Source organism: Aythya ferina (genome assembly GCF_964211825.1).
Source record: "Aythya ferina genome assembly, chromosome: W".
NCBI classification, from domain to species: domain Eukaryota; kingdom Metazoa; phylum Chordata; class Aves; order Anseriformes; family Anatidae; genus Aythya; species Aythya ferina.
In genome coordinates this window covers 251498-273869 of record NC_140313.1, presented here as the reverse complement: position 1 = coordinate 273869, position 22372 = coordinate 251498, and the positions used below count along the sequence as shown (strand labels likewise).

The 22372-nt window shown below is 43.0% G+C and overlaps 1 protein-coding gene across 11 annotated transcripts in view; it reads left to right on the top strand.

The window, feature by feature from the left end:
• Window positions 1-7990, top strand: part of LOC311426536 (zinc finger protein 532) — a 47091-nt gene extending 39101 nt beyond the window's left edge. For all 11 annotated transcript variants that reach the window (XM_084502955.1, XM_084502952.1, XM_084502959.1 and 8 more), the window contains 3 exons: window positions 3192-3304; window positions 4229-4376; window positions 5657-7990. In XM_084502955.1, coding sequence (XP_084359081.1) covers window positions 3192-3304; window positions 4229-4376; window positions 5657-6151 — 756 coding nt within the window. In that variant the 3' untranslated portion in view covers window positions 6152-7990. The remainder of the gene's footprint in view (window positions 1-3191; window positions 3305-4228; window positions 4377-5656) is intronic.
• The last annotated feature ends 14382 nt before the right edge of the window (window positions 7991-22372 follow it).

The following is a 22372-nucleotide window of genomic DNA, read 5'->3' as shown; positions in this document are numbered from 1 at the left end:
GGCAGGTGGACAGTGGTGAAACTGAACAACTTTCTTCTGCTACTGCTTTCAGGGAAGAGAGCAACAAAACTGACTTTTTAAATTTAGCTTAAAAAGGAAAAGAATAGTGAAAAACATAACTTCACAGTGCAGTTTGAGGAGTCTATCTTCATACATTGCAGTGCTGCAAGCTAGAGTAAAGCAAAAAAGCAAAAAGTTTTGTTATTTAAGATGAATTTTCCATTTTCAGTTCAGACTTCATTCTTCCACATAGTATCACATTGTGGATTTGGCTACCAAGCTCAGTGAAGTCAGTGAAATTCTTTGGGTTGATTCAGTTTGAATCAGACCCTGTGCTACTGCTTGTAGCAAACACATAAGTAGTGAGTGATTCGTATATGTAGCACTTATGATTTGTATGAGGTTACTCAAGTGCATGAGTATTTACAGAAGTGAGGTCAAAGTGCTAATTGTCAAGCACAGAACCAAAAGGGGAAAAGTAAATTTCGGTTCCTTTATTGGTTTGGTTTGTTGTTTTTTGTTGTTGTTGTTTTGCTGCAATAGTGTCTGTGTCCCTTGTTGCCTTGCCTGCATTAGCTCTCCTGATGGTACTAAAACTGTTGTACCCACCTATAGCAAGGGTTGAAACCAGAAGGCGGTTATCAAAGTCAAAGTGAGCCAAGACTGGGAGACACAAAAGCTGAAGATTACACTGACCCAAACATCAAAAATGAGCAGGGGCTGCATGGGAGGAAAAGATGCCAGGGAGCTGGGCTTGTAGGCAGGATTCAGGGCAAGGAGAGCATGGAACTGAAGGAAAACCAGGCGAGTAGGAATTAAAGGCCAGTTCCACAGAGTCTGGACAAAGGAGCAAGGAGTAGCAGGGCAGCATTAACCCAGTGTCATGAACAGCCAGGAGCGGTGGTGCCGGGAGCAGTGCAGTTCCTCACCCCCCAGCGGGCTGGGCGCTCTGCCGGGGTCCTCTGCTGGACCCTGCGTAGCTGTGGGTGGGACTGGCCAGGGCAAGGTGCAGCCCGATACTGCAGCACCACGGTCGTCTGCTGTCCAGTCCTGGCCTTTGCTGTGTGCCAGGAGCAATGGCCTGATTCTTCCTTCAACAGAGAAGCAAGGAATTAAACTAAAGTACTGTGCTGCACTGAAGAGAGAGAGCAGGGCTGGAAGGGACAGCAGATTTATTTTGTCTAAGTGATGAAGAATCATCCAGAGTGGAAAAATCTGTAGTTTTCAGGATGCTGATATGCTACAATAAATGATAGCACATTTTCAGAGGTTTCTGTGTCTCTTCAAATTTCAGTGCTTATCTCTGAAGCTGTGTTGTGCAAATTGTTTTATTCTGTTTCTAAACATTTTATGGAAAGGCTGAAAATGCCAGACTGCTGAGTGTCATCTCTAATTTTCTTATGACAGCTTCAAGCAAATAGCTCCCAAGCCTGACTGAAAGACCATTTTCATGCTCATCCTTGCCTTCGGTAACTCCCACTCTGTTCTTTCAGCCACGTCTGAGAGATATTGCCTTCCTGCTGTAAAGAATGCCGTATTCAGGCTGCATAGCTACATTTCCAGTAACCCTTGGAACAAAACACACAAAAACAAATGATTATGATTCACAGAACTACATTTTCTTTTACCTGGTTCTCCTTTTACAGTTTGAGGGCGTGAAAGTTGGACAAACATCTCTGTTTGGTTTCTCCTGTTGCTTTAGAAGCCCATTTTTGCATTTCTGTCTGTTGAAGTCACTAAGGAATTAGTGTTAATTGCTTCAGTTTCAAGCCTAGCAAGTATATTTGTGACACTTATGCTACGGAGCGTCTATAAAGAAACTCCGTAAAATATGTTACAGTCCCTGTAGTATGACTGAACTAATTACTTACTCCTGATCCTGTAACACTCATACAATCATAGTTTAGTTTTCTTTCAAAATCAGTCCCTTTAGCAGCATGTAAAACGTTTTGCCCATTAGTGCAAATACTAACTCATCAATGCTTTTAGTGGCAAACAGAAGTAGGTTCAAGCTCAGATACACTTACATTTTACACTGATACAATTCTTTAAAACAACACAAAGCAACACACCTCCCCATAATACTGTCACTTCTGAATGAGCTGGGGAATCACATCCAGTCTAATCAAAGCTACCTCAGAGTGACAGAAGGCAAGTAAAAAAATATTAGTACCATATAGATAATGCTTGTTCAATTAATTACAGTTTCTACAGTATAGGCCAGGGCTATTTTTTGATTGAATCCTTAATATGCCTTCACATTCTGCTTTAAGCATCCGTAAATTCTTCTCAGAGTACTGCAGTCAAAAGCATACTGCAAAACCATACTGCAGAATGTACTGATTAATGCATTTAATTAATTTGTTTGGGAATATTTCAGTTTCCTTGCTACAACTACTTGGGCTGGTAAGACAGGCCATTTGGACTGAGTTCTAGGATTGACGATGTGCTAGTAAATTTAAAGGATAGGACCATGTCATTCGTTCTTGGATCTTTTATAGCTGACAGTTTTGGAGATGTTATTTCTTCAGATACTATAGCTCCTGTGGCTGTGTTCAGCTGCAATGACATGGGTGGAGACCACTCCATCATTTTTAACTTTTCTTTCTCCTTACACTAAACTAATAGTAATATAAGATCCATAGAACTCCCCAAGTAAATGTTCCTCAAGCTGACATCAGACCATCTCTCCTCATGACTTTTTTGAGCCCTATTATCACATCAGTATTCATGACGTTTTGCTATGGTCACTATTTAGTATGTGCCCTTCGCCTCTTTTCTTGTGGGTGATTGGTAATCTCTCCCTGTCAGCAGCTGCAGAAGCAATTTGGTGACGGGAACGGTGAGATTACTTTATAGTGAAAGCAGATCTTTGACCATGCTACCTTTACTGGTCCAGAAATAATCCACTGATTTTCTGTGCTTCTTTGATGGAAGAACTTCACTTCACCCACAGTTTGTGGTACCAGTTTACAATTTTGGTAGGTGCATGTGTAATTCATGCTGGTCACATTGTTTTGAAAGAGCTTTAATTCCTCTGACTCCTACAGTGTTGCTGTAGGAATGGTGTATAGTTGAAGATGCAGTGCCAGACACTAGTAAGTATGTTTCTTTCCTATTGTTAAAGGATTTAATGCATGCACTACTTTTACATAGCTTTATTTAGTTAATGCATTTTTCTTCTTTTAAAGCAAATGAAGAAACACCCTTGTCGACAATGTGACAAATCTTTCAGTTCGTCCCATAGTTTATGTCGTCACAATCGTATCAAGCACAAAGGCATTAGGAAGGTTTATACATGCTCGTAAGTTCTATTTATTTATTAAACATACTAGAGACAGACTATAAGCCAACAAAAACATTGTTAATTGAATTTATCTTCTTAACTGTATAAAAGCAAGTGTCTTGTTCATTAAAATGAATCATTTATTTAAATACATTTTAATTGCATTATATTAAATACTATATTAAATATGTAAATATTTAAAAACAGTCCAAACTATTTGAGCTGTTCTGCCTGCATGAAACATAACAAACTACTCAGAACACATGTACGTAAAGTATGCAGCTTTTCAGGAGCTTTAGCAAGCAAGTCAGGAGTTCTACTGAGCTGAGAGTTTCCGTGGCTGATAGTTTTACAGTGGTGAATTTGGTGTTTAGTAGTCTCTGAAATATACAAACCACTCTTCTAATCTGCAAAAGTCAATATTAGTAGTATTTTTCTCATGCATAAAACAGTGTGTAATGTCAAAAAGTCCTCAGTGATATTTAAGTGGCTGGAGAGAGAACACATAATGTAATAAAAAGATCCATGTCAATCAGATAAAACATATAATAAGAAACTTTCTGCTCTATCTTTATGTGTATGTATACATATATTTGTATTTGCATACTGTGGAGCTAAATTCGATGTTATGATAAGGATGATATGCTCACAAGTTTTATTCTGACCCATGCTTCCTACCATTTTGGATATTATCTTCAGAGAACTTCTTTCTCATTTTCTGTGAATACAAGTTGCTCAAACATTTGTAGTTTTATTTTGTAGTTGTTCTCCTTTTCTTATAATACTTACCCATATGATTGATTGGAAAAGTATTGTCACTGTAATAGATTGTCCTGTTGTCTGGATTTATTTACTAGTTCTGTTCTCATTCTTCAGAATATTACATCTTTTTTTTTAAACATGATATTTGAATCTCTGCATGTCTGCTTTGTGTTTGTATAGACACTGCCCAGATTCAAGGCGTACTTTTACCAAGCGGTTGATGTTGGAAAAACATATTCAGTTGATGCATGGCATTAAAGACCCTGATGTAAAAGAAATGACTGAATCGACCAATATGGAAGAAAGGGAAGTAAAAGAAGATACAAAGGTAATTTCTTGGATTTCACTGAAAGTGAGATTTTTTTGTGAGTATACATTCAGGATCTTTAAATAGATGCAGATATTTTGATCCCATAAGATTTTGATCTGTGAAGTAGAGCCCCCAAAATGTCTCAACAGTTACTGCAACAAATTCTATCCTGCTTGTTTTGTAACATGTTTTTTGAAAGACTTTCAGTCTAATTTAATCACTAAATCATAGAGAATGTAACTCTACTTTTGGTGGTTTGTTTCATGAGCACCTTTCAAAACTTCTGCAACTAAGTCCTCTCATAGCTGTAGAAAAGCTAAAGGTTGCATAGAAGCATTATGAGCTTATTCCAGGTATCCAGCCTTGAGCTTATTTGACATAAATTTTAGAGTGAAACTGCTTTCAGTCTGATGATGAGCGTTAGGAGGAAAGCAAAAATAAGAAGACAGCGCTGTCAAAAGACTTGTTACGTGCAGAGTTTAACAGCTTTATATATATATATTTTTTTTAAGTGTTAGGGGCGCTGTATGATGAAGAATTTCACATGTGATAGCACAACCAGAGCTGATAGTAGATACACAAACATACATGTTTTTTTAAATTTATTCTTGTCTTTTACATGACTCTTTTTCAGCCCAACATACTGCCTTTTTATTTAAGTGTTAAAAATGTGGCAGCTATATACATTGTCTTCTGAAATATCATGGAGTGTATCCAAGCTACGTAGGATGTAGAGGATTGTAAAGAAATATTCATGTCAGAAAAGTAACAACAAGAATTAAAAAAAAAAAAAAAAAAAGATATGTTTAAATAGTTTTAAAAAAAACAAAACCTTGCAATATTAGTTCATCCTTTGCCATTGTGTTCTTTTGGCTACTAACAGCCAGTAGATAATCCATCCTGTCAAATTTCAGTTATGAAATATTAAGTGCAATTAAAATACAGTTTCAGAAGGTGGTGCTAAAAAGTTCTTAGACTGATACTCCATGCACAACTGTAGTCACATTGATGTGTACTTGGATGCAGTTACACTGGCAAGTATTTAATCATGTTAACACAGTGCATTAGATACTGTTGCTTTATCAGAGCTGACAAAATCTACGTGAAATTTATAGTAAAGAAAACCCTTACTTTTCTAACATGTGCAACATATATTTGCACGTATTATTTCAAATACCGTATTTTTCAAAGTTGTACAGGAATCTACCACTGGAAAGTTTTTGCAGTTTGCAGTCACAGTCATGGAAGTCACTGCATATTTATGCTTACACAAAATGCTCTTTATGGCTTTTTTTTAGGTTCCTAGTCCAAAGCGTAAATTGGAAGAACCTATACTGGAATTCAGGCCTCCACGAGGTGCAATCACGCAACCACTGAAGAAGCTAAAAATAAATGTTTTTAAGGTTCACAAGTGTGCTGTCTGTGGCTTTACAACAGAAAATCTTCTCCAGTTTCATGAACATATTCCTCAGCATAAATCTGATGGCTCTTCATACCAATGCAGGGAATGCGGACTCTGCTACACATCTCACGTGTCTCTCTCCAGACATCTCTTCATTGTACATAAGCTGAAGGAGCCTCAGCCAGTGTCAAAACAAAATGGGTCTGGGGAAGATAATCAGCAAGAAAACAAGCCCAATCATGAGGACGAGTCATCTGACAATACGGTATCAGACAGAAGATGCAAAGTGTGTGCAAAGACTTTTGAAACTGAAGCGGCCTTAAATACTCACATGAGAACACATGGCATGGCCTTCATTAAGTCAAAAAGAATGAGTTCAGCAGAAAAATGATCAGATTATTTGGGACACAGAAATTTCTCTCCACATTGGAATACTAATGACATTTTTGTTACAGAAAGTTCAAGGTATAATAGTGTTAACAGTACTGTTCAGGCTGTTGCAATATATTCTGCATAAAAATGTCCCCTTCACCTCATTGTCTATACCCTCAAAACCATTGAAGCAGTATTTGAGTTGAAAAGAGTTTGTATATATTTAAACTAATAACTTTTATACTCTTTGTTACGTGTTTGTATTGGTATCTAGTGGAAAATTGTTTTTTGTTTTGTTTCTGTTTTTTGTAGTAAGTTTCTCTAAAACAGAGTTCTTAATGCTGGGGCAGTTTCTCGGGTTTCTTAAATGAATGGTTCTGAAAGAAAGTTTAGCTAATAGGAGTGCATCAGAAGGCAGTGCTTGGAGGGGAAAAAATGAAGAAAGAAAACAAGCCAAGGAGAGATTTTAAATTCTACAGGACTAGTGTTTCTAAATGAGTAAGGAAGCTTTTAAACCTTCTCTCTACAAAGGAAAGAAAAAAAGAAAAAAAAAAAAAAGAAAAAAAAAAAGAAAAAAGAAAAAGAAAAAAAATTATCACTGCGTGTGTAAAGTGCAGTGCTGGTTTTAGGTGTCAACACCAAAACAGGTGCAGACCCCCTAGAATGATAAAGTACTTCTGAAAAGTATAATTGCACAACTATATATGTATCATGAAGTAATTTTTAGACCATCAGGTGCTTGTGATCAAAGCTAAAATAGTTATAAAAGGGCTGGGCTGCTCTGGATTAAATAAATAAGGTGTAATTAGAGGAATAGGTTTATAATTATGATGTTTTTTGTCATGTAATTTATTAAACATATAGAAGCGAGTACACAGCATTATGTATTTTCCTTAATTTCTGGTTATCAAAATAAAATAGTTAACCCTTGCTGCAGGGGTTGGTGTTTCCCAGCTCTGTATGCTAATGCCAAATGTTCTGGTGCTCAGTGTTACATACAGCCACAACTGTCAAGAAGCTAACACACCAGCCTATGTAAGTATTACTGGGGCTTTCAACTTTAGCACAGATCTTACGATGCTAGTTCAGCCATTTCAAAAGTGTATCTAATATCACTAGTTATGCTTTCACAAAGTACAAAGAGGTACCATACTGTCCCTTTCATATATTGGTCTCTGTGAGAGTTATATTTTTGGTTTGTTTTTGCATTTTATACCTTGTATGTATCCCTATAAAATTTTTTGTACTTTTTTTTAAAACAAATCATGTATATATAGATAGCTGCATGATATATGGTAGTAATTGTTTGGTTCCTTAAAAGTCTTGCTGCTGTCAGATGTTACTATACACTATGTCCATTACAACTGTATTAAACACATTTCATATGTAAATAAATGTGGAGCATTTTGCCCCTAAAGATTTGTGAGATTCTGTTATTTATCATTAAATTTTAACAATTTTAACAATTTTAAAGATTGAAGTGTTTGAAAAAATACGGATCCTTCTCAGCCACCTCTGTAAACCTTCTTAATCATTCTGGAAATTGTGTATCAGATACGTTAATTCTGCTTTGTCTCTTCATCCTCATTCTTAAATTGATTCATTGGTAAATGCTTATCCCATTTATATGACTCACCCATTGAGTGGTTATGAGGCACTCCATCCTAAAACAGCTGGCAATGCAGGATCTTAGTGTGTAATGTACACTGGCCATCACTGCCCTTCTCATTAAGTGTATACCTCTTTAATACTTGTTTGTTGATGTGCACTGTCAACTGTACAACAAATGAGTTATCACTATGCAGAATGGTGTTTTGTACACAGTGAACAGATAATAAAAGTTAAATTTTCACAGCCATTATTAATACTTCTGTTTGTTTTACCACATCATAGTGCTGCACCTCCACGGGATGCTGTGAACCAATAACTTATGTCATTGTCACTGTGAGAAGCAAAAGTCACTGACAAGCCAGTAGTGCTCGAGCCATCTGAAAGTTGTTGGGGACTATGTGAAACCATTCAGTGGTCACAGGCCTCTTCCTGGGTCAGACGTGTGGTGTAAGGTCCCACGCTGCCTGCTCCTTGTAATTGGCACCAAATGGGCACGTGGGATTTCTTTTTGCCTGGGCAGTTGAGTGGAGTTCAGCTTCTTGGCAGTGGGCTCTGTTCAATCCTTTCTAAGTGGAAGAAGGATTTAACTCTAAGTAATCTTGTGAAAGGTTCAATGGAAGGTAGGTTTTGAACTGCTTGATAATCTCTAGGCATGTTTCTTCTGTGTCAGAGTTTTTACCCACTTGGGTACACCGGGAAAGTACAGCTTTTTCCTCCAGGCCAGCAGTCCACTCTTCTAACTGTCTCCTTTTGACAGACAGAAATCCTCTCAGCTAGATAAGGGGATAGGAGTTCCTTAGAGAAATGTTGCTTCTTTAAACAAACAGTAAAAAAGACCTAAATAATAATAATGATTTAAAAATAAAGGAAATAAAAGGTTTAGCAGGACAACTAATTTCATGATGTTGATCACCTGTATTTCTTACCTAGTCCCACAGAGTCTGGGAATTTTCAGTCTCTATCTTCTGAGTAATTCAAGATTCATCAAGATTCATAGGTATTAGTAATTAAAAAGGCCTGTTAGGTACTTCTCTCTCTTTCCAGGGTAGATGGAAATCCAATCCCATTTCCAACACTTCTCAAGACAGTTTCTGTCTGTTCCTGTTGTGGCTCTACTGCTTGGAAGTTGATCTTGTCCAAGGGAAGATTTCCTGGTAAAGACCAACCTGTTTCGTATTTAGCTTGATCTTGGGCAAAGCAAATTTTCATGTTTTATTTGGCCTGACCCTTTTCAAAAGTTATGGCTCCTCTGCTGTTGAAACCACACAATACAAGATTGTCACGGTCCTGTGCATGCTGGTCTCATCTTTGCTCCAGCCCTCAGGAGTCACGCTTGCTTACAGAGGGAAAAGCAAAAGCAAGTAGTGCCCAAATAGTGTCCAAAATGCAGGCACATTGGAAGCAAAGTGGCTTATTAATGAAATATGTTTTTACTGAGTTGGAGTGTGGCTGGTCCCCTGTCCCCTACCAGCAGCTGCTTGGGTGAAGGTTTCACTCTCTCTGCTGGATGAGAGGCTGAGCAGAGCCCTGCTGCAGAGCAGGGGACAGTGCCACCATCCTTGCTGTGGTGTGTGGCTTTCAAACAGAAAGCATTTTAAGGGACAATGGCGCTATGTAGCCAGCAAGGACAGCACAAGGAAGAAAATGCATAAGAGAAGGTGTCCGCATTTCCATGCCAAGGAACCAGTAGCAATCAGCTAGGTGCAGCCACAGCACTCTGGGAACCTGGGGAGAGCTGCTGGAGGGCTATGGTAAGGGAAGGGGGTGAAAAGAAAGGAAATGACTTTGTGCCCTCTTCCCCTCTTCTGTACTCTCTGTTTGGTTGTCCAGTTGGTACTTTGAAAAGCATGGACTAGCCTCCAAGGCTTCTGCTGGCGTGCAAACCGAGCAATGACATGCACTGGGGGTTCAAATTGAAGTCACTTGGCCTGGTGTATGTGTGTTGTGAGTTTATGGTGCTTCCCTCAAGACAAGGAAGCAAATCCCAAGTTACAACTTCTCCATAGAGAAAACATGGGAACGCCAGGATGGACAGGAGTGGCAAGACGTCTTTCAGAGCACGCAGGGGGGCCCCGCCGAGGGCAACTTGTTGCAGCCAGTCCCCTGGGGTGGTCAAGCAGCCCTCAGGCCTGCGGCCCTGCAGTGAGCCTCGGGTGCAGAAGCCAGGCCCCAGCAGAATGCAAACGGAGCCCCAGAGCCCTGCCAGGTCTTCCTAGGGAAGATGATTTCATGAGACCAGGCAGTGAACAATACTTCCTAGAGCAACGTGAGGCATAAATGGAATGGTAAAAAAACTCATTTTGCATGGCTAGGAGAATAATTTACTCTTGTAAACTATACAGAAGATATTTAAACATATTTTTACTTGAGTTCTGACATCTGAATTGTTTGTTTTTAATTAATGTTGTGACACTGACAGTCAATTATAATGATGACATTAGTACACCTCTTTGCTACATCTGCTTCCCTCTGAGGACTTAACAGTAATGAATAAAACCTCCTAGAGCCTCTCTGTGAGGTAGGAAAGGGATCATTTAGCTTCCAGTGTTTTGCAGCCACTCTTTTGGTTGAACACAAAGGTACTTAGCATTGTGCATCAACTCTCCAAGCAAATTAGAATGGAAATACTAATTAAGGCTTCAGGGAGCATTTAGGCAGGCAGAACAAAGGGTTAGTGTCAGGTCGGGGGTTAGCATTTGGCTGATTCACTCAATTCATCTAGTAAAAAGGCAGGAATTTCCTATTTCAGCAGGGGCAGTGCCTGTCCAGGGGTGGGTAGGGTAGTGGGGTGTGTGGGGGGCTGTATCCTCCCACTTGCTATGTGCATTCCCAGTCAATCCCTTCTGCTCTTCAGCAAGGTAGGAATTTCACTAGGACCTCTTCCTACGTATCCACCACCAACTGGAGCTGTGGCCCAGCAGTGTGCGCCTGTTCCACCTCTTCCATTCAGGTTCAGAGCAGGGCAGCAGCCACATGCCCACCGCCCAGCCTTGGCAGAGGCGCGCAGGCATGGCCGGTGCTGGTGCCTCCAGTCCCAGCGGTGGGCCACTGCAGGCCGTCCCTTGGGCAGGTCTGTCCTACGCCACTGGCCGTGGAGTGCCAAAGAAGGTGATGTCCTGGCTCAGCGCTCTCTGTGTGATGAACGGCCAAACACACTGGCAAACAATCGGAGCAAGGACTGGAGAAGCTGGTGTGTTTTGGGCTAGGGAAAGTCTCATTACAGTGTTGGTGCAAGTGCTCCTGATTCCTATGATGAACTTGTTACAGCATTGGTGGTATTTAGTAGGAAAAACACGTATTTCCCTCAGGGGTAAGATAGAAACGATGAAGTTCAGCTTATCACACTGCACCACTCAAAAGGCAGCAAAGCTTCTGGGCTGCCTCTGCCAAGGCTGGGAAGTCCCCATCCTGTCCAGCCACTGGCTTCTTCTGCCTCCTGAACATTTATCTCAGCCCCCAAAATTTTCCAACCGAGGCTCAGAGTCAGTAGTAGAGACTCCAAGGGAGCATGACAGAGTTCATGAAAGATGTTAAGAGAATTGTTTTTATGCTAACATTAGCAACTGTGTTGGTTAAGAAAAATCAGCACAAATATGTTGTTGTTGTCAAGCTATTTTGGGAGCTCTGGATCTCTGGTCCATTCACCAGTTCCTTCATTTTCCCTCAGACTGTAACATCATGCAGCACAGCATGCTAAAGAAAAAAAAAAAAAAAAAAAAAAAAAAAAAGGAAAAACAAAACAAAACAAAACAAAAGCCTCCACCCTAAAACACTGTGAGCATTACATTTTGAATCACAAGAAATGTGATGCTGTTGTCATTGTCCATTTCAATAAAGAAATCGCAGGATCCATGGCAAAAGTGAGAGCCAGGGGCTGCACGTGGACACAGGGCAGGGCCCAGGTGCTGCCATGCCCCAGGGCTGCCCTGTCCAAGCGGGCTCTGCTGAGCAGTGGTCAAACTCATTCTCCACCTCACACCCCTTTGGCCCACCAAACCATGCTTTAGTGGTCAAAAGCAAAGCTTTCAAAAGTGAAACTCTCCCCCGCTCTTGCAGTTCATAGTACGTACACACTTTGATGCCTGGTTTGCAGGTTTGAATGGGCACGAGGCTTTCCCAGGGCCGTGGGTGTGTGGGCAGTGCCCAGCAGGTCTTCGGGCAACAGCACAGAAGCAGGCCAGCAAGGATATAGTACACATTAAGCGAAAAGAAAGATCAGGGGAAGTTTTGAATGCAAACAGCTTCATGGAGACGCTCATCCAGTTACCAGTGGGAAAGTGATAGAAAATGACAGCATGTGAGTTTACAATAGCACAGCGTGGAGCTGGCCCTTCGCATTGTGCATGGGGCCACACTGAGACATCAAAATGTTCAATTTTCCAGCAACAAAATGCCCTTGAGAAAGGCTGTGAGAAAGGCAGGACAGAACAATGGGCAATGGGAAGTGGGACACTGGGTCAGCCAGAGCCACCGCATCCAGGGCAATCAGCCCCCACTGGAAGCAACACCCCGTGCTGGATAACAGCCATGGTGGGCCCCGTGCTTCAGGGCACCATGGGCACTGCGGGCGTGCGAATGGTGTGAGGAGGCGATGAAGCCTCCAGCTGGTGATGGCTTCTCTGCCCAGCCACCCTGCTTGCGTGCAGCACCGGTATGGGCTGAGACCGACAGAGGCAGCGCAGTGAGAAAGAGCGGGCTGAAAGCACGGCTCAGTGCGCGGTGCAGAGGACACCTCAGGATGCGACAAGGGGAACCATGGCCCGCAAAAAGCAGAACAGCCAAAACTAATAAAAGCTGTAATTCTAACTCTGTTAAACAGTAAAAGTGTGGAACTCAATGCTACAGGGAAAAAAAAAAAAAAAAAAAAAGAAAAGAAAAAAAAAGTTTAGCAAGGTTCAAAAATGTATTTATATGAAATACAAACATTTTGGAAGGAATCCTCAATCTCTTATTCTGATATAATTATGCCTTTCCAAGAAACCAGATTACTGCATGTCTGCCCTGTAGGTTTTCTTCATTCACATTGCAAGAACATGGACTAACACAACCTGGAGACAGATGGGGTGGGGTCTGGTAGCAGTTTCTACACTAGGGGTAACTGATCTACTAATTTAATCCAGCTGATCTAAGCCTTTGAAGCCTTTGATTTCCATGCAGGTGGAAACCTGCTTTTCAGCTGCACACATACAAAGTCACAAAGTTTAATTTTTCTGCTGGGCCTCAAACAAGGTTTGGCTGGACTGTTGGCACTGCTTAGTTGCTCAACTGAAACAAGATTTGACTTAGTCATAAAAACACAAGAAGAGAACAAAGCTCTTCAGTGTCAAGGCACGCCTGCTTACATCCAAAGTATCACACAGCAATGACACTTCTATCCATGCAGGTTAGTTGTGAATTAGTCCCCAGAGGCATCTGGGTTGAAGGCTGTCCTGTTCATAAACAGTCTGAAAAAGGGAGCAGTAGCAAAGTCACAAGATTGCTAATGAGACAAAGTTACGTAGGATCTTATAAATGAAGAATGATTGCAAAGCAAAGCATTGCATAAGAATATCACAGTAATGAAAAAGGTGAAAAAGTGGCAGTGGAGAGTCAGTGTGGAAAAAAAAAAAGTGACATGATTCAGAAGTGAACCAACAGGACCAACTTTATGTACCAAGTGACAGATCCTGAACCAGCAGTTGCTAATCAGGAGAGAAGACTTGGAGCAGGGACTAATAATGCTATGAGGTTGTCCTCCTGGCACTCAGTAACGATTAAGAAAGCAAACAGGTTAGTAGCACAGGAATACAGACATAATTATAAAACATAGTTGTGCCATTGAATAAATCCATGAACACCTGTCCAGGGAATTCAAGCCTTATACAGCTTAAATTCCCCAGCAGCACTCAAAAGACAGAGCAGACCCATGCAGCACAGGGAAGGGTTGGAAGAGGCGATGGACACAAGATGGACTTCTGTACAGGGGACATCACAATGGGGTAAGGGATGGGCAAAGCAGGTGTGACAGAGGTTACCAAAGCCACAGTGATAATGAACAGGGAATGACATCTCCCTTCATAAGATGCAGTGGCATCTAAACGAGGCGTGGAGTTCCTACAGGAGTGCTACATCCTGTGCATAGTGAAGCTGGGAAACTGCAACAGGATGTTGCAGATCTTGACAGTTCATATGCACCAAAAAGTAATTAGACAAATTTCTGGAAGAAAGACCCAATCAGTGATCTTCAAATGCAAAGAGAGCTTCTCTGACTTGGGCAGCACCTGTCCTTAGAGCCTCCTCCAGGCAGACGGTGGTCTAGGCTTTGTCAGAGACAAGGCTGGAGCTGGACAAACCTCCGCTCTGATCTGGGCAGGTTGGCTTTAGACTCCTTCCGATCCTAGCTGTAGTTTTCTCTTGGAGGCTGTGATGCTGTCACGACCTCCTCCTGCTGTGCTGCCAGGCTTGGCTGCTTCCTGCCTCTGGGGGATATTTGCAGACGCAGAACTCAAGCTGCCGAAGGCCCAGATGCTCTCAGTTCTTAACCGCTGCTTATCCACAGGGAATCCAGCATGCCAGGCCTATTTAGTTTTTAAAGGATTTTTATATAACTCTGACCTTTTCATTCTGTTAATATTACCTTTCTCAGTGCGCCTGGCATGCATGCACAGCTGCCAGGCTAATAATGGGACACAGAAAAGCCTATTTTATTTTAAAACCTTTCTCAAATATTAGGGCAGTTCAGGAGCAAACTCCTCATATTTGAATTTCAGATTATCACCAAAAGGTTACCTGTCCAGGCTCCCAGAAGGGCAAAGACTGAGTAATGGAGTGAAAAGAGAAACGAGGCCAGAAGGCGGCAAACAGCAAGCGGGCAGCACCCGACCCGCAGTGGGGCGCTGCAGCTGGGGCTGGGCACGGGTGCACGTGAAGCCATGCGTCTCCGTCCTCTGAAACGGTTGCATTTCCACAACGGTTTGGTTTCCACAACAGCGGCCACACAAAAGCTGTTTCATCAGTATTAATTTTTGAGCTTTGCAGGCCACCAGCAGGCAGGGAGACGTGCGGAGGATGCTGGGCACAGTGAGCACACCCACAGCGGCGCAGGGAGCTCTGCAGCAGGGTGAAGGCGCTGCCTGTGCGAAGCACCGCACTTGCCTCTGCTGCGACAGGGCACGTGAAAGGCCCAGGGAGAGCAGGGTGCTGGAAATGACTTGGATTCCTCTGGAAGATGAACTGGAGGCACTACTGTTGTCTTTTCTGACACCCTGGTTCCTTCGCTGAAGGGAAAAAATGTATTTGGAACAGTAAAGTGACTATTAGCAAAATAATCTGAATGTTGTCTCCCTCACAGATGTGTCCTGTAATGTGATTTGACAGAAGCCTTTATCCAGTTTGTTTATTTTATATTCTCAAATTCTGCCGTTTTGTATCCACAGATTCTAATGTGATAGTGGTGATATGAACGCGCTGCATTGTAAGCAGTGCCCCGAGTGTGCCTGCTAATGCCACCACAGCACTGTGAGCCAGATTGATATTTGAGGTCAAGGACAACGATATTTCCTACTTTAAGTGACTGTCACTTTCCCAGTTAAAATGCAGAGCAGTTCTTGATGGAATCAGACTGCAACTGGAGGAGCTGCTTGCCCAAAATACCACTTGACCATTACATTTACATACTGTTGCTGTTAGCAAAACGAGCAGGGCCCTTTATGTGCAGAGAAATGTCTCTTCATCAGGCAGCTCCAGCACTAGATGGTTTACCTCACCGAGATGTTTCCCACACATGCTGTGCTCCAGTCATGTAATGTCAAGTGCTTTCTAAATGCTCATAAAAGTCAAGGCAAAATCAAATATCAGGCTCTGTGGCCGGAGGCCAAATTCATCTCCAGTGAAGTCAGTTACCATGGATCAGATCAGTTTATGTGCTGCTATGACTGAGGCCTCCAGGAGCCATCACACGTATAATTTCTTTTCTGTTTTCTTGGACAGTGCTTTAGCCTCTGTCCTTCAGCACAGGTTAAGCAAATAGCAAAGTAAATGGGTATCATTATCAGCCTGAAACACTGCTGATCTTCCCAACTGTTTTACAACAGTTACAGAAGGGAGAAGAGATCATGGAAGAGGCACTGATAGTTCAAGACGTGGTGACAAGAAATTAAGAGCTGCAAATGAGATTCGCCAAAGAAGTCAAAACCATTTAGGAATGAAAATGCACTGTGACGGCCCAGAAGTGCCACGAACTTTGCTCCACACAAACGCTGCCGTCAGCCTCCCAGCTCTGCAGCAGCCCCCAGCTGCGGCTCACAGCGCACCAGAGCCGCATCTCCCCGGCAGCAGAGGGGCTTTGAGGTGCCCCCACGCCTCCAGCTGCCCTCAGCCCTGCACCCAGCTGCCCGGGGCCTGGGCAGCGGCTGCAAGCGCCTGCACCGGCCACTCTCATCACATCCCTGACACGCAGGGACGTCAGAGCATCAGTGCCTGGGCACACGGCACCCCAAAAACATCAATCCTTACTGCTACTGCTTTATTGCTAATGCTTTCTTTTTTGTGAGAAAAAGAAACAAAAAATCCCATAAGCCAGCTCAGCACCCTCCCCTTCCCCAGCAGTAAAATGAAACCTAACACGTTGCACACATCTCAGGCTCACCAGGAGATTGCTGCTGGAAAATGGAAAAGGATGAAATACCTCATTTTTTTGTTGTTGTTGTTGTTTTTTGTTTGTTTGTTTGTTTTGTTTTTGTTTTGTTGTGTTTTGTTTTGGAACTTTGTTACTGCCCCCTTATTTACTCTTGGGTAGTTTTAACAATTAATAACTCTTTTCACATGAAAAATTCTAAACAATTTTTTCAAGTTATTCCTGATTTTTGTCTAGTTCTTGGAGGAAGGGGAAGGAAAAGAGGGTATTATTATCTGCTAAATTCAATCAAATGTTCAGATAGTTTGATTCCTCGCTATTCTCTGCCTCCCCCCCACCCAGCAAAAACAAAACAATCTGAAACACATCCACACAGCTGTAACCACGTTAGCTATCCAGATAATGGGTTGCAGAGCAGAATGAAAATGTTGACTTATACATTTAGAAATACAACCTTGCAAAGTGACGTTTTGCTTGAAAACTGTGCTTATCAGTAGATCCTTGACAACTATCGAGACAGATAGCAAGATTCATGACAGAAGGTACACAAGCCAGATGCCGTATGTGCTCTGAAGCAGGCAGGCTCCAAAGCAAGGTGCACACAAGAATCCATTGGGGTTCAGGGGAGAACAGAGGAGAGGAGAACAGAGGAGAGGAGAACAGAGGAGAACAGAGGAGAGGAGAGGAGTTCTCAAAGACTATTTAAAAAGGAATTGTTGCTGAGATATTTTAAATTTTAAAAAAAAAAAAAAGTTGCTGTCCACCTAGCATTTATTCTAAAAGCAAAGAAAGGAATTTTATTGAGATAAAGGGCAGATAAATTTAAATGCAATACAAAACCAAAATAAGACTCTATGGCAAAATAAGAATGCCCCTCGGAGGCATGCACTGAAAATAATAGATAATCAGGACCTACACCAAGCCCCAGGGAAATGTCTATACTTAGATTTTCAGCCACTGAAAGAAAACCCTCTCAGAAGAGTGAGACTTAATCCGGAAAGGCCCATTAATAACCGAAACATGAAGGTCTACATTTCCAACAATGACAGGTCATTTTGCACGTCTTGCCTGTCGGGTGTCCAATTTTAAGGAACTTTAATGGGATTTCAAAGGAAAGACATGCAGCATTTCCTGAGACTACTTGATGTGGCATCTTTAATGACTTCAAAATCACCTCTGAAAGTAAAGATGTATACGTGGAGTCATATTATACCGTACCATTTCTCATATACAGAAAAACAGCCCTTCAGTGTGTCCATGGATATTGTGCATGTGAAAATGAATGAAAGATAACAAAGCCAATAAACCACACGCCAGCAGCAATGGGTACCGAAGGCTCCTGGATGCTGACGCAGGGGAGCAGGTAGCATCCCTGTCTTTGTCAGAAATGTGTTTTTATGCAGATGGAGGCACCTGAGGCACGCTTACATTCCAGCAACCTGTCCAGCCCATCCCCTGTCATCACCTCGGCTTTGTGCCTCAGAGAATGGTACAGTGACCAGTGACTGATTGTACTGAGAAGCTGAAGAGAAGTACACACTGGGGCTGATGTGGAATCCTCCAGGGCTTGGCTCAAGTATGTAAAGTTGGATGAAAAGATCTGAACACAGAGACACCTGGTCTTGTGTAGCTCCTCTGACAGCAAACCAAAGGTAATGGGTAAAAGTAATCATGGTCCTGCTTATGGACATAGCAAAAGAAAATCAAACTGAGGCTGGCCAAGCAGGTGATGAACAGTATTGTCTGCAGCATAAACACGAGCTAGTGTTACTTCCAAAGCACAGGTTCAAGGGAGATTTGTTTAGTGCATACACAAGCTGCTTGTTGACGTTCACAGTTCAATCCCTTCCTTCTGAAATACAGCCTTTCTCTGGTATGCATCTTTTCCCTTTCAGAGTTGTTCCTGGGCAGATATAGCGGAAGCTTCTTTCATAGCAAAGGTGGCTTTCCACTTAATTGCACTGCGATGCTGCTACTGCTCTGGGCAACTTAGTGCTCCAAGGATGAGGAGCCAGAGAGGAGCCAGAAGAGAGTGTGAACCAGAAGAGATTGGTGTGAGTGGCATCCCGTTGCTTTTGGACAGCTCTGCGTGCATTACTGGCTGCTCTAATAGCCTGTTCAGTGAGAGGAACAGAAAGGAGGCAAGTCCAAATGTATGCTGAAAAAAAAAAAAAAAAAAAAAAAGAGCTCACTCAGGAAGTCAGTTATTGCTTTTTTGTGTGTGTGCTTTACCCTGAGTGGCTGCAAATGGACTTCTGCAGCTTTCTCTATTAACCTACATTTTTCAGCTCAGGTGCAAGGTGCTAGTTATTTGCCCATGAACAATCTCTTTGAAAACAAAGAGCTGTAACTCAAATATTATACATATATATATATAGGTAGCACTAATGCCTGGATGTTTGAAAAGGTCTGGCAAAACAGACAGAATGTCAAGAGCTACATTTTTCTGTGGACTAAAAAAATTAGCATAATTTTCCAGCCGCTGAGCTTCAGAAGATCTGCTGTACAAATATTGAAGTCAAACATCTGGAGAATGGAAAGATTCAAAAACACGTGTAACCTTTGATAATCAAAACCATTCAGACAGTAAAATAACAAAGCCACCAGCAGAAGTGTGGGTGAATCCTAGCATCTGTGAAAAAGTGTGATCCTGAGATGGTTCCCTTGACTCATTGAGAACAATGGGTGCCCAAAAGTGTCTTCTGAGCTTTGGAAGGCTAAGCAACGGCAAGTTGTTTCCCAAAGGTACTGTCAAATGTACTCTGGTCTCAGAATTAAGTGTAGATTTGTGCTTTAGAGAAAAGAATGTAGCATCTTCTGTGACAAACAAAAAACAGACAAACAAACAACAACAACTAAGGGGCTTCAGTCCTCCTGGGTCACTCAAAGTTGCATTTTCTTTTCTTAATTCTCTAGAGACTAGCTCTGCTTTGTCTTTCTACTTGTTGCCAAATTAGAATTTACCACATGAATTTCCTTTTTTATTTTCTTCACCAAGAATGACTGCAAAGAACCATTCTAACACTGCCCAGTCTCTGGGCATTTATTTCCTCTAAGATGCTGCCATTTCCTTGCTAGATAGCTTGTCCTTAAACGCAAGAATTCATGCATTCCTAATTCACAACAGGCAACAATATTTTTTGTGCTTTGTGAATGTTTTGTGAATTAAAGCACTACCTACAAACAACAACAGAGATCATTCTCCTGTCAGCCATTTGGCTTCATGCTGCGTATTGCAGCATTGCAACTCTAGTCTCGGATGCAAAGTCATCCATGTACTTTCAGCCATTCATTTTGTGACCTCTTAACTGCAGCGAGACTGTACAGAGCTACATTTGCAGGGAGATGTAAGAGCACAATAGCCTCCTAAGCCTTGCTGTCATCTTTGCACTAGTGAATTCCTGAAAGAAATCAAAAAAGAAATCAAAACTTCAAAAGTCTCACGATTTATTCTGGATTGCAGCAACTACAAGAGCACTGCAAAACATCAGCTAGCCCATGGCTTATCGGCCATGCTTTCTTGTATCTGTGCAGTCCATTTTTCATATTGCAGCAGCAATATTTGAGGATTGCAGAGTTTGTTTACAGTTGGCCAGCTAGGTTTCAATCATGCATCACAGCAGTGCACTGTTCAGTTGTTGAACCAGTCTGAAACGGCTTATTGGAAGAGATGTGGTTAACCAACCTGAATGGCTCTCAAAATCACAGCCAGTATAACTTTGCAAATAAGGTTTTAAACTTGCTTAGAGGAGATGGGTAACAGAAAAGTGCAAAATTCTCACAATTATATATAAACAGATAATTAAATGCAAAGTAAAGCTTTAAGTTTATTCTACTTTAATAGGAATTTGGGAGTGGTACACAGGATTTTGGAACAAAAGCTCTTATATATATATATACATATTTAAAGCAAATATAATATTCTGCATTAATACCATGAATTAATAGCTGAAGTGAAAAGTCCCTCTATAACCACAAGAAATACTGTAAAGATTTCATTCCAATCACACAGTAAATTTAACAGACTTAACTGTCAGATGATTTCTCATTGCCTATGACTTATGATGCTAAACTCAATTCTGCTGCCTCAGTGTAAATTAACGTATATTCAAAGAAATTTTCAGATGTACTCCAGGTACAAATGCTTTTGGTGTAAACAAGTATAACTTGGACTTACTTTCCTTGAAAGGAACAATTTTCTGGGAGAGAAATGCAACTAGACAGTAAGTAGCTTGTGTGTTATATTTTAATTAGTAGCTTTGTGATCATCATCTCTCAGTTGTATAACTATCAGTCTTCTGGGAAATGCATTTATGGGAGCAGTCAGCTATTGAGAAGGAGGACAGGCTCATAAATAGGCATGGATTATAAATCATCATCACAGTATGCATCTAACAACAAGTCAGAAGCCGTGACTGACAGTTTACTCATCATGAAGAGACTCATTTCAAAAAGGAGAATGTGTGAGACACCACGAGCTCTTTTAGGAGAATCAGTAATTAACTGTTTTTAATTAGAGGAGCAAATGAAAAACCCCAAACCCATATGACCACCCTCTCACAGTAACAATTCTCATGGTTTCATCGTGGGCAGAAGGTAACCAACAGGTGTTTGAACTCTTCATAAAGCTTCACTGAACTATTACCTTATCTTTCATTGCCTCTGTCTTACATGGACACCTCTGCAAAAGGACTCAATACACCATAGAATATGCCCAAAAACCTATACGCAGCTACGGATTTTGTGGGTAGCAGAATCACCTGCAAGAGACTGTGACTTGCTAATCCTCCTTACGCTGATTGCAATCTATGATCACGTTGTCTGAATCACCATTTTAAATCTTTGTTTAAAAAAAAAATAAAAATCCAAGCAGATTCATACCCGGAAAAACGCTATTGTTATTTTTTAAATCAGTCTAAGTAAGTACCACGTTATGAAAACCTGCTCCAGGGGTATTAAAAAAACTTTTTGCTAGGCAAGAATCTATCAAGCGTTACAGCGGGCAGATCAGCCGTTTAAAAATTAAATACCTCTGTTCCACAGTGTTTTAATTCAGGTCTTAATTAAACAGAGAAAATTTGGAAACCTTCTAGCCACCTTTGGGTTTGCTCTTGTGCGGTTTCCTTCCCCTCGCCTGTCTTGTTAATTACTTCTGAACGCTGCCGCTGCTCAGAGGGGCGGTGACAGACGCAGATCGCCCTGCGCCCAGTCGCTGTGGCCCGAGGGACGCGCAGCGGCCCCGCTCCGCGGCGGTGCCCAGCTCCCGGTTTTACCGGGCGGCTCCGGGGCTCGGGCTGAGCGGGCGGGCGAGGCGGCCACACTACGGCCGCCGCCTGCGGCTCCACGCGACGGGCGCGCCGTGAGCGCAGCGCCCCGCCCAGGCGCGGACGGCCGAGGGGGCCGCGGGGCTCCCGCTGCGAAGCCGCCCGCAGCCAGCACCGCGCCCGCTGCCGCCCCCCGGCACGGGGAGCCCCGCCGCGAGCGGCCTGACGCGGGTCGGTCTCTGCCCGGGGCCTCTCGCCCCGCGGCCGGCTGCCCGCTGCCACGGCAGCAGCCGGGTCCGGACGGCGGGGCGCAGCCAGGCGCGGCCGCCTCCCCGCCGCCCGCGTGCTCGTGCCCCGTGGGTTTGCCGGAACCGGCGGGGCCCCGCGGCACTCCCGGCACCGGCGGCCCCGCCCCGCCCGCCCGGCCGGGCCAGCCAATGAGCCGCGCCCACGCCTCCGGCGAGAGCTGCCCGGCACGTGCCTGACCGAAAAGCGCCGGCCTCCCGGGCCGCCGCCGCCGCTCCGCCGCCCTGCAGACGCGCCCGGGTCGCTCCGCGCTGCCGCGGGGCCGCGGCTCCCCGCCGGGAGCCCTCCGGGCAGCAAACCGGCCGGGCGCCTGAGGCGGCGGGACGCGAGGGGCCTCGCCCGCGGGGGCCTCGCACCGCGGTGCATGCTGGGAGTTGTGGTCCAAAACGGTGGCGGCCACACGCAGCGTGAGCGGGGCGGGCGGCGGCGGAGAACTACAACTCCC